Source organism: Lissotriton helveticus, chromosome 2_1, assembly GCF_964261635.1.
Source record: "Lissotriton helveticus chromosome 2_1, aLisHel1.1, whole genome shotgun sequence".
Lineage (NCBI taxonomy): Eukaryota > Metazoa > Chordata > Amphibia > Caudata > Salamandridae > Lissotriton > Lissotriton helveticus.
The window spans coordinates 1144672702-1144689120 of record NC_136059.1 but is presented as its reverse complement, the minus strand read 5'-3'; the positions used below and the strand labels follow the sequence as shown (position 1 = coordinate 1144689120).

At 44.8% G+C, this 16419-nt stretch overlaps 1 protein-coding gene across 1 annotated transcript in view; it reads left to right on the top strand.

Moving 5' to 3' along the window:
* The window catches only part of CCDC171 (coiled-coil domain containing 171), a 2807212-nt gene that overhangs the window by 383272 nt on the left and 2407521 nt on the right, over positions 1-16419 (top strand). The window contains exon 6 of the mRNA XM_078675985.1: positions 10187-10333. Within this exon, the coding sequence (XP_078532111.1) occupies positions 10187-10333 (147 nt within the window). The remainder of the gene's footprint in view (positions 1-10186; positions 10334-16419) is intronic.

Sequence of the window (16419 nt, the reverse complement as noted above, 5' to 3'; positions counted from 1 at the left end):
CTGCAGTCTATGGATCACAGCCTTGTTACAGCCCAGGTACAGAATATTCCCGTAGTCCAGCCATGAGGTGATGAGGGCATGAACAACAGTTTTTTGTGTGATGGTTGGCAGCATCCAGATGATCTTCCTGAGCCATTTTAAGATGGTAAAGCATATTGCTGTAACCTTGGTTGCTTGATTATGCATTGTCAAGGCGTCATCAATAATTCTGCCCACATTTCGGACATGGCTGGAGGGTTGCGGGAGGGCACCCATTTCAGCTGGCCAGTGTTGTGGACCCCAGAGATCTTTCCTCCTTCTCAGGAACATTAGGAACGTGTGATAAATGGTAGAGGTGGTCATAAAAATGAGTTTGGGCAGGGAAAAGGGTGTGACCAGACACTACATCATATCCCAGAAAAGTTTGCTCCTTTGCATGATAGTACACACAGTACACAATTTGCGTTCCGCTCAGTGTTGACTGTAGTGTTATCACTACAACCAACACTAAGGGGAAGCCCCTTAGAGTGTCTCTGTATTTTATGTGTGTTGCGTGTGTGTTGTGTATGTGTGTGTGCACACACATACGCACGCTTTAGCTCCTGTGAGTATGATTGGTTGTTTTCTTTTGCACTGCATGTGATGGTTTGTATGCACAGGACCCTATAAGTTTATATGCATGGGCACATCTCGTTGGCTGTGGGTGTTGCTGTCTAAGTATACTGATATGTGTGCATGAAGGTCTTTGGGCGTGTTGCTCTGTGTGTGCACGTGGAAGACTATATGTGTGTGAATTTAGCTGTACATGCATCTAGATGTGATCAATTTGAATGCGTCCTTGGATGTCTTGTATTTATATATGTGCACTATACAAAATTCAGACTTGCAGGCTTTATCAGGACCTGTTAACATAGTTTTGCATCAAAACTAGTGTCTCATTTGTTGTTTTATGTGGTGTGGTTCTCAAAAATCCGGACCCTGGTGTTTTCCCGATATCGAGGTCCAATACCCGTGTCACAAAACCTCAACGCACCAAGACGATTTTGGTATCTATGAACCGATAATAATTAGGACATCATTCCTATGTATTTGCGTCACAATCGAGGGTTGCCAACACCCCAAAATCGTAGTTTCCGTCCCCATCCCTTAAACTCCATTTTGTGAACGGCATCCATCTTGCATCTTGCCCTCATGTTAAGTCAATTAAAGGTCGAGCTTGATCAAAAGGGACACGTCCACCTTTTCGTGACTTCCCCCTGACCTGTCCCAACTGACTCCATGGCCTTAGGCCAAACCTGTTTGGGCAGCTCCTCGCCCAGTGGCCGAATACGATAGCATCAATACATAACATTCCACAAACCATTCACACATACAGACCATGCTTTCCGCAAACATGCACCTGTCCACATTCCTTGTTTATGGCCAGTTTTATGACTGGGTTGTGCCTTCCTTTATTAAGGTTTCATCGATATCTGATGAGAGTTCCAGGCCTAACTGGGTAATCTATCAACAAACTGGACATCTAAAATATGGGCTTGCTTACATGACTCTGCTCTTTGTATTATTGTAGAAATATGTGTATAGCCATATCATAAACTCAGGAATTCTTGCTTGCAGCTATTATTTTTGTATATAAGGAGACGGCTGGTTCTGTAAAAACGAACAGTCTCCCGAGAACCTACTCCCCGTGCGGTGTACTTCTGGGACACGTGTTACTTGGTAGCTACCAATAAAACTTGATCTTTGACGGTAACTAGAAGACTCCGTGTTTCTGTGGTCCGGAACAAGGGAGAACTCAGAGGTCCTCGGGTGCTACCCCCTGGCACCACCGGGTTCCTAAAAACCCGGCACCTCAGTTGGCGCCCAACTCGGGGCAATATCAAGCGGTGACGGTCCAAGCCAGATGTTCGTGAGGAGCTTCGTGTGAAAATTCCGGAGGACGGCCAGCCACTTCAGCGACCCCTGTATGTCGACGTGGTTCCGAAGGTCTTTGCTGCGAGGTTCCCCGCGTCCCGACGGCTACGAAGGACTGCTGCCCTGACTATCGCCTTGTTTTGGACCCAGTGATCTTTGGTAGAGCGAAACGATAGACGAGTCTTCTAGCGACGTCACAGATCTTCAAATACTTCAGTTAAGTATAAGTGGAGCGTCTCCCAGTCCTTAGTTTGTCCTTAGTTTTTGGTATCCTTGAGATACGCTTTGATTTGGTACTTGCAAGCCCCAAAGCCGAAGGACTCGTGTATTCACGAGATATATCGTAAACAGATAATCCTTTGAAGTTTGAAGCTAGACTAGTGAGCGAAGATGCCTGGTTTTAGCAGACTTGGAAACTTGTTTTGTCTTGGTTGTAGTAAGGACTCCCGATTAGAGGAATCTTGTCCGGTTCCTCCAATTGGAACTCCAACGTATGAGCTCTATGTAAAGCACGGCGTAGGTCCTATAACATATAACGAAGTATGGATAAAATACACCCGCAAGGATGGTGTTTTAAAATGGCCCCAATACGGTAGTTTCGACTCAGGAGTTTTAGATAACCTAGAAGTCAAACTATTCAAGAAGAAAGCCCGACTGGCGATGTTTGACTCTTTCCGCTTATGGCGTAAAGAAGCCAAACAGAAGGAAATTAAATTAGAAAAGAAGAATAAGAGGGAAAGAGGTATTTCAGTAATGCAAGCCGCGATAAAATTTAAAGACAACGAAGAGGATCGAATAAGTGAGCAGTTGCACAGGCAACGTAAAATGGCAATAGATAAATGCTACCCCGTTTTGCCATCTCTTCAGCGAGAGACAGTAAAAGAGCGTGAAAAAGATCCATTAATGGCTCATTTGCTAAGTTCGCCACCACCCTATGCACAAAATGCCACAGCACCTCCGCAACCTTTAGTTGCACCTCTGGTAGCTGTTATACAGGCTCCTTTACCGCACTCACCGGCTACTCTTCAGCTGGCTCCTGTTTCTCTGGCGCAGCCTCCTCAAGGCTCACCGATCACATCTACTTCTCCTACTGTTCCTTCTAAAATTTCGCCTAGCACACTTTCTAGTCTCTCTGATACTCGTTCTACGAACATTTCTGTTTCTACTTTGCGTGACTCTGTTCTACCACCAGTTATTCCCCCACTTTCACCTTTCGTCTGGCATAAAATGGCCAGCATTGTTACTAACTTTCCTTCACCACTTTTTCGGTCGCCTAAAACGACCCCTAACACGGAACGAAGACAATTACGAAGCCAAATGCCCGATTATCAGGAAAGGGAATGTTTGAATAAGTTAGCACGAAATTGGGCTATGGACACAGCAAGATATGATGTAGAGTCTGTCATGAACGTTTTCCGTCAATGGGATGAACCAACACAAAGATACGTCTTTGAGCAGATGTGTGTTTTTCTGTGTGAGGATTTGGTAGATAATGGTCAGAAGACCAACGAGCAAGAGTTGTGTAGTGTACGATTTAAATTTGGGGAGGGTATGATTGTAGGTCCCGACGTTGAAAAAGCAGTTGAGATATTATTATCACATAGAAGTACGGGTGGTAATTCTGGGTCATCCTCTGACAGTGGTACATCCAGCAGGAAAAGAGCGAGACAGTACCCCATGAGAGAGGTTCCTCCGGTCTGGAGGGAAGGTGACGCAACTGCAGTTCCACCGGTTCTGCCTCATTTCCAGCGTGTATGGGTACATGTCCCCTGGAAAAGATCCAAAGTTTTAGCACTCAAGCAGACACTACCCGATCCCCGTAAAAACCCGACTGGGTATTATAAGGAGTTGTCCCAAACTGCCAGCTCATGTATAATGAATTTAGCGGATATAGACATGTTGTTTGGGAACGTTGTTCCACATCCTTTATGGAGTAAGATACGTCATGCAGATCATGACCAAGAATTAGGTGACTCGTGGGCGAACATTGCGACTACAGATGCTAGACAAGTCGGTGGTTTCAAGCCTGAGCCGTTAATAGCTGAACTTCCCGGTAGAATTATTGCGTACATGAAGACACTTATGCCTGAAGTACGCGTAAACTGGGACAAGCTATCCGCGTGCAAGCAGAAGAAAGACGAGAATGTGTCTGACTTTTTCACGAGATTTGAGGAAACTTTCACTGACCATAGTGGTCAGGATATGGCTACCGAGGGTGGCCAAAGATTGTTTGTAGACAAGTTTGTACACAATCTGCTTCCCGAACTGTGTGCTAAACTAAAAGATTCAGAGAGTGCTTGGGCTGTCTCTACGTCAGCGCAGATTCTAGCAACAGCTCAGTACTACGACAAGCCACGTTGTTATTATTGCGTCACTTATGTGACATGAAGCACAAAGTCTCCCTTTCAAAGCTGCAATTTTGCCGACAAGAAGTAACCTACCTAGGTCACATCTTATCGAAGGAGGGAAGGAGACTGACACCAGAAAGAATACAGGCAATTACAGAACTAAGTGCCCCAAGGACACAGAGAGAGGTTCGAGCCTTCTTGGGCATTACATCGTACTGTAGACAATGGATACCGAATTTCTCACTACTAGCCAAGCCCTTGCTGGCACTACTCCGCAAAGACACGCCTAATCCTATGCCTTGGTCTGAAGATTGTCAGACGAGTTTCCACGAGTTGCGTGTTGCATTGTGTTCGGCCCCTGTGTTGGGAAACCCCAACTACAGTAAGCCTTTTACATTATATGTCCACGAAAAGGAAGGTTGTGCATTATCAGTCTTAACGCAACACTTTGGGGACAAACAGCGCCCATGCGCGTATTTTTCGGCAACTCTGGATCCAGTGGCTAAGGCACTGCCAAGTTGTCTAAGAGCAACCGCCGCAGCAGCTGTCTGCATTCGACAGTCTGCTGGACTAGTCATGAATAACACTCTGATCATTATGGTTCCGCATGCAGTTGACATTTTGCTAAATAGGACCAAGACACAACATCTTACTAGCGCTCGACTATCCAGTTACGAACTTACCCTGCTAGCAAGTCACATCCACATAAAAAGGTGTGATACACTCAACCCCGCTACGTTATTACCCATCCCGACAGAGACAGACAAGATTGACAAACATGACTGCTGTTTCAGGACAGAAGAAGAGACAAAAGGGAGAGTAGACTTACAGGACACTCCCCTTCCCGAATGCAATGATACTTTGTGGGTTGATGGTTCATGTTTCAAGTTGCCGAATGGTGATACGACCACAGCATACGCCGTAACGACATTATACACCATTGTAGAGACTGCACGCATTTCCCACAATTCTGCACAAGCTGCAGAGCTGATTGCGCTTACTAGAGCATGTGTGTTGGCGAAAGGAAAGCGAGTGAATGTGTACACTGACAGCCAATATGCCTTTGGTGTGGCTCACAGTTTTGGGAGATTGTGGCGTGAACGTGGGTTCCTTACGTCCCATGGTGCAAAGATACAACATGGCCAGCTAGTTAATGAGCTCCTTGAGTCACTCACCTTGCCCCTACAAGTCGCCATTATAAAATGCAGTGCACACAAAAAGATTCAGGATGATGTTGGCCGCGGAAATGCATTGGCAGATGAGGTTGCGAAAGAAACTGCAAGGAACACAATGAGTCGGATGTATGTTATGGGTCCCGCTAGATGGACTGCTGATGTGGGAATGTGCGAGGACACCATTGAAAGCGTAAAATCGATACAAGCTGAGGCCACTGAGAACGAGGTGAATGAATGGAGAGAAAGCACAGGTAGATTGGATGCGAATGGTTGTTGGGTCGAACTATCAGAACACCAGCGATGGCTATTACCTAATGCATACGTACTTGCAGTAGTAACGATGGCTCACGGAATTGCGCACATCAGTTCGAAAGGAATATGTAAACTATTGGCCCCAGTATGGCAGAATAGCAATATCCCAAAATATGCAAAGAATGTGGTTAAAAAGTGTATGGTGTGTTTGAAGTACAATCCCGGTAGGGGAACCCCAACTCCAACTGGTCATTTTGCGCCTCCAACGTACCCGTTCGAGGTTTTACAGCTCGACTTCATCCACATGGAGAGGTGCAACAACCTAAAGTATGTGCTCGTTGTTGTCTGCGCCTTTTCAAGATGGGTGGAAGCGTACCCCCTTAAGGACAATACCGCTTTATCAACTGCCAAAGCACTCGTCAAAGAGTTCTTTCCGAGGTTCGGTATGCCTAGAATTGTCTGGAGTGATAACGGAAGTGAATTCGTAGGATGCGTGATGAAGAGAGTGTGTGAGTGTTTAGGCATCCACCAAAAAGTTCACGCTGCAAATCACCCCCAATCAGCTGGATTGGTAGAGTGCTACAATGGCACTCTAAAACTCAAACTAGCCAAGATCCAAGCCAGTACAGGTCTTAAATGGCCTGACGCACTGCCTCTAGCGCTTTTGTCAACCAGAATGACTGCCCACTCCAGATTAGGACTTAGCCCCCATGAGATCGTGTTTGGCCGCCCAGCCAACGTCTGGGGCGTGCCAAGACCCAAGAAACTAAGTGAGATAGAACACCCCGTACTACTTGACTATTTGTGCGAATTGACAACTAAATTGCGTGTTTTACACCAACAGGTTCACAGTTCCTCTCCACCAGCCTCTGACGATCCAGGTCACCTCATCGAGCCCGGCTCGTGGATTTTGGTGCGGAATTTCCAGCGCACCAACAACGGACAGCCGAGGTGGACCCGACCGCACCTAGTGCTGCTTTCAACGAGATCTGCTGTTCGGTTGGAAGGCAAGAAGAACTGGGTACATGGGACCCACTGCAAACGGGTCCCTCTACCCCTTCCATACGACCGGTGGGTCAACAAAGGATTTGCCGACTCCGAGACCGAATCCGTACCTCGCTTCATCCCTTTCAGCGATGCACGTTTGAAAGAAACTAGTACTGAAAAGGAGAGTGATCATATTTTACAAGGACTTGTGTCGCCGTCTATGCAATTGGACACTACCGAACCTGAGACGCTGTTTGAAGACCACACCATACCTGGGAAACGACGGTACGACCTGCGGTCTAAACAAAGAGACTAATAAACGATTGACCTAATGTGATTTCCCTTTTCCCCTAAGAACTATTTTTTGATTTTTCAGCTCTCTCGTCCCAGGGGAACTAGCTCATTTTTGATTTTTCGAACCGCCATCCGGTTCTGCTGCTAGGGTCGCGGTTGAAGTCTGGGGAGTGCAACTGGGAAGTTCTAGGTCCACGGTTCTGATTGGTCCACGGGAGTTACCCCGGACTGAGCAGAGCGCGCTCCCTTGGAGAATCAATCAACCACCACGGGCAGCAACTAGAGGATGGAGTTTCCAAGGGTAGAGAGACCTATCAGACTCACGAACTTCGGAAAACAGTTATGCACAATACTGTCCAAAAGAAGATTCCTGATACTATGTGTTTTAATGTTATGTAGCATACTTGTGTTTTTTACTGGTTATACTCTATTCGTATTTAAAGTTACCTTTTCAAATGACACCCAGCCACCATCTCCTCCCACTATTTCTCCACACTACTTTCACCCTCTACCTGAACACGAGTCTGCCCGAAGACTCGAATTTGTAAACAATTCTTTCATTCAGCTCCTACACCAACACCAGTCCGTAATGAACGCATCAAACTGTTGGATATGCGGACTTATGCCACACACAACCGATAAGGGGATCCCATACTTCATTTTGCCATTCAGCTACTATGGTTCTCTGTGGGCTTTCCAGACCATGTTCCTATTCGCCCTAGAACCATACCCGACCCGTTCCACTGCGAGCGATTCCAATAACAAGGCACTAATTGCAGGGATAAGGAATATGAGTAGGGATATCGACACATATCTGACAATGCCCAAAGATGAACTCAGTCCCTACACCCGTTGGAACGTGACCAAACATGGGGTTTACCTGGTCAAGAGCCAGGCAGCAAAGAAATCCCGCCCAGTTTGGATAGTGCCCCACCGAGGTCACTTATGCTTACAGGGTATTGGTAGGGACCCCACAGCACAGTTAGGAAAGAGCATTTGCACGGAAACATACGTATTTACTTCCCGAACTTCCCCTATACTTTTGGCAGCCAAAGGCACGTATTTCGTTTGCCACGACCAAGCCTACACGTGGTTGCCCCCTGATTTCTCAGGTACATGTTTTGTCTCATTTCTGCTGCCTCCCACCTACACGGCCAGAGCAGATTACCATCGGACAAGGACAGCTAGGGGTGTCGTGAGTAAAGACGACACCGCGGGTCAGGAATTCGCTGACTTCGCAAAGGGTTTTCTGCCATTTTGGGGGCCTATGGTGAACAGCAGAAATATTCGCCAGTTATCGAGGATAGTTGAATCCGCCTTGACTACGACGGCCGGAGCACTTGGCAATCTGACAACCGAGCTTCAGTCGGATCGACTTATGACCCTTCAGAACCGAATTGCCTTAGACATCATACTCGCCGATCGTGGTGGTGTGTGTAGAGTCATCCAATCCAGTTGTTGCATATTCATCCCTGATAACGCACCGACAGTATACCAGGCCATCTCCAAACTACACGAAATATCTGGTTCCCTTCACGTTGAGAAAGGGGATTGGTCCCTGCTGGGGTGGTTCTGGGAGCTGATCACTGCCTGGGGATGGAAAATTTTGATCTTCATTGGGATGACCTTGGCACTTCTGTTCATGTTTTGCCTATGTATACAGTGTGCTCCTGCACTATGTGGCCTCTGTGCTACCTCGTGTGTACGGAAGCCTGTGTCACGGGACGAGCTGAGTAACAGAATGATGCTACAGCAACATCTCCACGAATTTCTTCATACCGATTTGGACTCAGATTAGCATGAGTTATTGCCTTATATGAGGGCAAAAGGAGGGTCTGTGGTTCTCAAAAATCCGGACCCTTGTGTTTTCCCGATATCGAGGTCCAATACCCGTGTCACAAAACCTCAACGCACCAAGACGATTTTGGTATCTATGAACCGATAATAATTAGGACATCATTCCTATGTATTTGCGTCACAATCGAGGGTTGCCAACACCCCAAAATCGTAGTTTCCGTCCCCATCCCTTAAACTCCATTTTGTGAACGGCATCCATCTTGCATCTTGCCCTCATGTTAAGTCAATTAAAGGTCGAGCTTGATCAAAAGGGACACGTCCACCTTTTCGTGACTTCCCCCTGACCTGTCCCAACTGACTCCATGGCCTTAGGCCAAACCTGTTTGGGCAGCTCCTCGCCCAGTGGCCGAATACGATAGCATCAATACATAACATTCCACAAACCATTCACACATACAGACCATGCTTTCCGCAAACATGCACCTGTCCACATTCCTTGTTTATGGCCAGTTTTATGACTGGGTTGTGCCTTCCTTTATTAAGGTTTCATCGATATCTGATGAGAGTTCCAGGCCTAACTGGGTAATCTATCAACAAACTGGACATCTAAAATATGGGCTTGCTTACATGACTCTGCTCTTTGTATTATTGTAGAAATATGTGTATAGCCATATCATAAACTCAGGAATTCTTGCTTGCAGCTATTATTTTTGTATATAAGGAGACGGCTGGTTCTGTAAAAACGAACAGTCTCCCGAGAACCTACTCTCCGTGCGGTGTACTTCTGGGACACGTGTTACTTGGTAGCTACCAATAAAACTTGATCTTTGACGGTAACTAGAAGACTCCGTGTTTCTGTGGTCCGGAACAAGGGAGAACTCAGAGGTCCTCGGGTGCTACCCCCTGGCACCACCGGGTTCCTAAAAACCCGGCACCTCAGTGGCGAAACAAAAACAGTAAATGTTCGAGACTTTGATGGAAATGTAACTTGTATGAGCAAAGGCGATGTTAAGCACAGTAGAATCTCTGCACTGCCATTTTTCCCCTCATCATGAAGCCTTTTGTGACCTAGAAAGAAAACAAGGTTTCGGTATTTTCGGCAGTGTAATCAAAAACTGTAGCTGTTCTGTTTTTCAATCCTGTTACGTGTATATAACATATTATTGGTCTGCGTATACAGTGTTTCAGAGGTTTTGTTGCTTGGCATATATATATATATATATATATATATATATATATAATATATATATATATATGTATATTTATATATATATATATATATATATATATATATATATATATATATATATATATATATATATATATATATATATATATATATATATAAAATATATTCTACAAGTTGCCTTCATGGTGTCATAACCTACCGAAGACAAAAAACCTAAAGGTATGGAATTAAAATATTACTTGGTCTTACAGGATCAGAAAAAAGGTCTGCAAAGGGTGCACAGAAAACTGGATGACTTGGAAAAAGAACGGTGTACATTTATGGGAACCGTACGAACTAAGACAGAAGAGTTAGCTCGCAGTGAGGAAATAGCGCAAGCACTTAAATGTGACCTCGAGGTAGGTGACAGTCTCTTTTGCCATTGAAGCTGGGACTGACATTAGCAGGCCTGTTCCTGTTTGGTACTCTTCTATCATCCTATCAAGATTACCTGCTAAATATTGTCGATATTTGGTGAGCTTACCATCTTCTCATTGGGTGGTAACCCTACGAAGTCAGAGACGCTGAGATTAATTGAATAAAGGTGAGTGATGTATGCCTTAGAGTGATCTTATACAGGTATGTTTCCCTCTCTGATCAGAAACATCTTCTGGACTTATGGGGCCCTGGGCACAGACACACTTTGGGGCCTCCTTTTGAAACTTTTAGACTTAATAATGAGGTTCACTACAAAGGGCTTTCATGAATCTCTCCTGTAGTTTTGACTTGGTTGATAGGTGCAAGTTGTGTAACTTGATGGAGTCAGCTGGGATAGATCTGCCATTGCTGAACCTTATCAGGCGTTTACATTGGGAAACCACCACCAAGGTACGCTATACGCGACTAGGAGACTGCGCACACACCCTATAAACGTGGCCAGAGAAGTAAGGTAGGGAGGTATAATAGAACCATTTCTGTCTAGATGCAGTCCTAGACCAATGAAGTAATGATTCTCCCACAATTGGCTCCCACTGTGTCCCAGTGCTTTTATACGCAGACAATACAGTTTTAATATCACGAACAGCAATTGGTCTACAGAATCTTTTAAATGGTTTTAATGTTTTATGACTAATTTAAGCTTTGAAGTGAACCATCAACAATCGTTTATTTTAACTTGTGGCCCTAAAAATACAAATGTAAGTATTTTTTATCGGAGAGACCCCAATCATTAAGGTATCTCACTTTAACTACCTAGATATTCTGTTTGAAGCTAATCTGACATGGGGCAGACTGATTAACCAGAGAATACAGAAAATGGGGGTAGTTTGCGAGTTAATTTTTAGATTCGCAAACAAATTGGGCCACAAATAATCAAGGAGATGGTTCAGCTCTATAAAAGCAAAAGTCTCACTGTAGGAACATATGTTTCAGGTGTGTGGGGTTATGAAGTCCCGACTAGAATGCATGCATTAGAAAGCAAGTTTCTGCGCAGGATTCTAGCTATCCCTAAATCAACTTCAAGCCTTGTCTCTCACATGGAATTAGGCATGGGCTTCCTGGAAGACCAAGTAAAAATGGGTTCCCTTTTGCTTTGGGTTAAAATCTGGAGGACCACTGAGGCATACTTTTTTAGGAATATCCTGGGTGATTGTCTAAACTTAGATAATAGAAACTCCATCCCTGGGTTGGCATATGTAAAGAAAATATTCATTGACTTGGATCTAAGCACACGTTTTGACTCCTCAGATAGCATTGGGCCTCAAAGTAAGGCTACAGTTAAGAACAAAATCCTTATGCTAAAGGAGGAGCCTAGAACTGTAAGGTCATCATATAGTGCCCCAATCCTTAATTGTCTGCCAATTTCTATAACCCCTGGGATGGAACACTATTTAACATAGGTGGAAAACCCAGAACACAGGTTTTATCTTACAAGGTTTAAATTAAATATCTTACTACTAGCTTTCCCTCTCCCGGGATCTTGGTTTGAATCTCTTCTAGGTTGCCTATGTAACGATAACATACTCCAATCGACTGCGCATTTTATGCTTTTTTTGTGCTCTATATAGTAGTTTGAGATTTTACTTTTTACGACTAATTCTGAAACACTAGCACTTAACATCTCACCAAGAAGGGATAATCTTTTTTAAATGTCTTAATACACCCACCGCCTGCTTTACTGTATTTAACTATATTACTGCTGCAACCAAATTGAGTAAGAGGTATGCCTTATAACATCTCTTAGTGTTGTTTTAATACATGATAGATAACTAACTTCCTCATGAGGATGATAATCATTTTGAAGGTTTTAAGTATTTGATTTATTTTATTTGTATACAACCATTGCCTTTCAATTATATCTGTTGTTATTTCAGAATTAATATGTTTTATGATACATCAGACCTTTTAGCTGCTATAAAATGTATTTTGTGGTCACCAACACATGAAAAAGAATGTGTTAATGATATGCTAAATTTCGATCCTCAGCATGTATATGCCTTTTTATTTTATGAATTCAGTTTCTAAAACTTTTCTTCCTTTTATCTGATTTAATGTATTTTTAAACGTGTGTTTTTATGTTTAATTTTATGACTGAATAAACTCTATTGAACGAACGAATTACTTAAATAATGTGAGAAAATACATATCTGCACAACACTGTGATCATCCACATGACTCCCTGGCCGTATACTCTCCAACAATCCACTTCCTTTAACTAAACCACACATCAGTCACTTCCCTTATTAGACTGCCACCTTCCTTGTGATCTGCAGACATTATCCCGGCAAAACCTTTCTCAAGTAAATCACAGAACTCATTAGTATCTCATCCATTATCTAACGCAACAATCTGTTTCTCTTGGATTTTAAACCCCATAGCAATTCACCCAGCACTTTAAATGAAGCACTAGTCAACCTTATTGATACATCTTCTTAAAACAATCTATTGAACCAAATCTAAATCAATTGAACCAAACCAGCCAAAAGTTAATGCTGTTAATTTGGTCTTAATAGCCATCAAGGGTTTTCAGATGACACTGGATCGGGCAGATCTCACCTCCATCTTTAGCACTATTCCTCTCATTTCAACAACTCACCACTGTCAATCAAGTACCAACACACCACAGGACTCCTGCTTTATGGACTTACACTTGAAATCTCTCTAGCAAGAACTCGTCACTCTAGCAATCATAAATGACTCCAATGCCGAAGTGAGTTTCCTACTACATTACGTTATTCACACCCTCTGATGAAGGTGTGCTCGCTGCATCTTGAGGCACCTAAGAACTCAACGGCAGCAAATGAGTGCTAAGGAAGAAAAGAACTAAAACAAAAAACCAAATCTAAGAATTACATATTTCTGATTTTACTCACATAAATGTCATTTCCAAAGCCACCTATGACAAGTCTGTGATTATGGTGACTATTCAAGGCCATCAAGGTCATCATCAAGGCCATGAGGCATTGCCTCAGATTGATCCCAGGCCCACACACTGCAGCGCTCAACTTTCAATTTAAATGGCAATCAATTATTCACCAAAGTGACTGAGTCTAGTGCAGCCTCAGTAGATCAACGCTGTCTTTCTTATCCCTCAATGTAGTATACTGCACTAGACCTTTCTAAAATTGACTTCTCTTAAAGACATTTAACCTGTCTCCAGAGAACCACTCTAACCTTCCAACGCAGTCAATGCACACCTTGCACAAGACACCTTTTCTAATGCAGTCAGAACTGAAAAGAGCCGCTGCAACAGAAAAAAGTTAATCTCAGGCACAAAGACCCTACGAACTATAAACCCTGGCCAAACTTATCTTTCTTCAAAAACATAATTGTGTAAGAAATTCCTGTTCAACTAAAAAACAAGTTAGCATAAATTCCATCATACAAGAAAGCCAAGCGGGTTTCAGACCATGCTGCAACACATCACCGAAACAGCATGCTTCCAAACAATGTATGGGACCTTCATGATTATACAGTAGCACCCCTACCTGCATTTCCTGGCACTTGTTAATCTCTCTGCCACCTTAGATACCTTTAACCATGAATACCAGATCAGTATCCTCTCATCACACATTAGGTGAATGAAAGTGAGTCTCATAATCAATAGAGGGAGAATGAATCACAAACGTGAAAGTGCTGGAGTCTCTGGGAGATTGTCTCGGAGACCCTCAACCACACTTGCACAACTTGTGGTGCATATTATCTCCCGTCATGTGGTTTGGTGTATAGTGTCCTCATTGGATATGTGACTTAAGTGTTCTATGCTCCAAATGACCTACCATTCTTCACCAGTAGGGAGACTGTTTGAGAGCTGACATTAGTGAGAAATAAAATTATCTCCGATCCTTTATTGGAGAGTTTATTGAGCAAAAAAGAGAAAGGCGGTGTCGAGTGGATGACCTAGTGGTCGGGTCAACATTGTTCGGCTGTGAAATGCCCCAGCAGGTCTTATGGCCTTCGTAAGGACCAGAGGGGTGGAGAACCAGAGAGTTTTATTATTTTACAGACAGTGTAGGGAAGTTTACTCACTTACCACTCTTCGCCAGAGAGCATGTTTTGCTCATGAGTGGTTGGTGTTAAAGGCACAGGCTTTGGCCCATAACTTTTTTATGGGGTTCTCAATAACCCATAGGATACGAGAGACAACTCTTATGGGAAAATTAAGCCTCAACTTGAGGTGGGGCGAGAGAGACCCGGAGAATTTCTGCATTAGACAACTTGCCTGATTTGCTGGTAAGTCAAAGGCTCCATGGTCGCAGCAGGGCAGAAACCAGTGCTGTACATTCAAACCTGCAAGCCATAATTCCCAAAAGCAGACAGACAGAGCTGCAGGGCAAAGAATAAAAAGTGGAACACCCACCTCGACCCCTCTACCAACCTCTTGATAAAATTGGAAGCACATGCCTATAAGTAGCTGGGGCAGTGCTTGGGATCCTGCCCCTTCTGTTCTGCGTGGCTCCTCAATGGCCTCTGGGATGAACCAATGTGTGCCTTGACAGCACCTCACAAGGGGAAACCAATCATGAACTAGCACTCAGCCTTCTATTCCTTCCTCATGTGAATGGATGGCATCTACTCTGATTTTGACTTATAAAAGAACCAGGCCTACATTACTGTGGCAAAATGATTGCTGAAGAGAACCCTCATAGACCAGTCCTGTGGCAGGTCCTGTGTTTTCTGGGATGAAGAGGAGAATTAAAGTGTATCGGTTGATCCTCAGCACTTTCTCAACCAGCTCAGAGAGGCTCTGTTTGCTGCTGGAGCATGGGTCCTTTTTAGGTCTCGGCCGAGACCTATTGCAGCCAAGTTTGCTCTCAAGGGAGGACAGAGCGGTGCACGAGCCTACCAGACACACATAGACAGACAGACAGACAGACACACGCACGCACACACACGCACGCACACGCACACACACACACACCCTCCCTCTCTGCCCACTCCCTCTCTGCCGCCCCCCCTCTACCCCCACTCACCGGCTCTTTCCCTCCGCAGCGGGTCAGTCAGGCAGACTCGGTGTCTTCTCCGGCGATCTTCAGCTGATGTGCACGCCCACGCTGCGTCTCGTGCACGCCCACCACGCTATTTCGCGCCAGTTGATCCTCAGCTTGTGATTACTACTCCTTCTAACCCGGACGGGGGCTCCTCGTCCTCTCAGGCAGGGTCTGCGCACTGCTGTGCACGTGTGCACGCCCCTGGCGACGTGCGCGCCCCTCACGCCCGACCCCAGGTCTGCCCAGTAGAACGGCGCTCACTTCATCCCTCTGTGAGGCAGAAGGTGAGTGCAGAGTGTGAAGTAGTGAGTGCAGAGTGAGTGTGCATAGTGTGAGTGCAGAGTTGTGAGTGCAGAGTGAGTGTGCAGAGTAGTGAGTGCAGAGTAGTGAGTGCAGAGTGCAGAGTAGTGAGTGCAGAGTGAGTGTGCATAGTGTGAGTGCAGAGTTGTGAGTGCAGAGTGAGTGTGCAGAGTAGTGAGTAGTGAGTGCAGAGTGCGCAGAGTGTGAAGTAGTGAGTGCAGAGTGAGTGTGCATAGTGTGAGTGCAGAGTAGTGAGTGCAGAGTAGTGAGTGCAGAGTGCAGAGTAGTGAGTGCAGAGCGCAGAGTGTGAATTAGTGAGTGCAGAGTAGTGAGTGCAGAGTAGTGAGTGCAGAGTAGTGAGTAGTGAGTGCAGAGTAGTGAGTGCAGAGTGCAGAGTGAGTGTGCAGAGTAGTGAGTGCAGAGTAGTGAGTGCAGAGTAGTGAGTGCAGAGTAGTGAGTGCAGAGTAGTGAGTGCAGAGTGCAGAGTAATGAGTGCAGAGCGCAGAGTGTGAATTAGTGAGTGCAGAGTAGTGAGGGCAGAGTAGTGAGTGCAGAGTAGTGAGTGCAGAGTAGTGAGTGCAGAGTGTGAGTGCAGAGTAGTGAGTGCAGAGCAGTGAGTGCAGAGCAGTGAGTGCAGAGCAGTGAGTTGCAGAGTAGTGAGTGCAGAGTAGTGAGTGCAGAGTAGTGAGTGCAGAGTAGTGAGTAGTGAGTGCAGA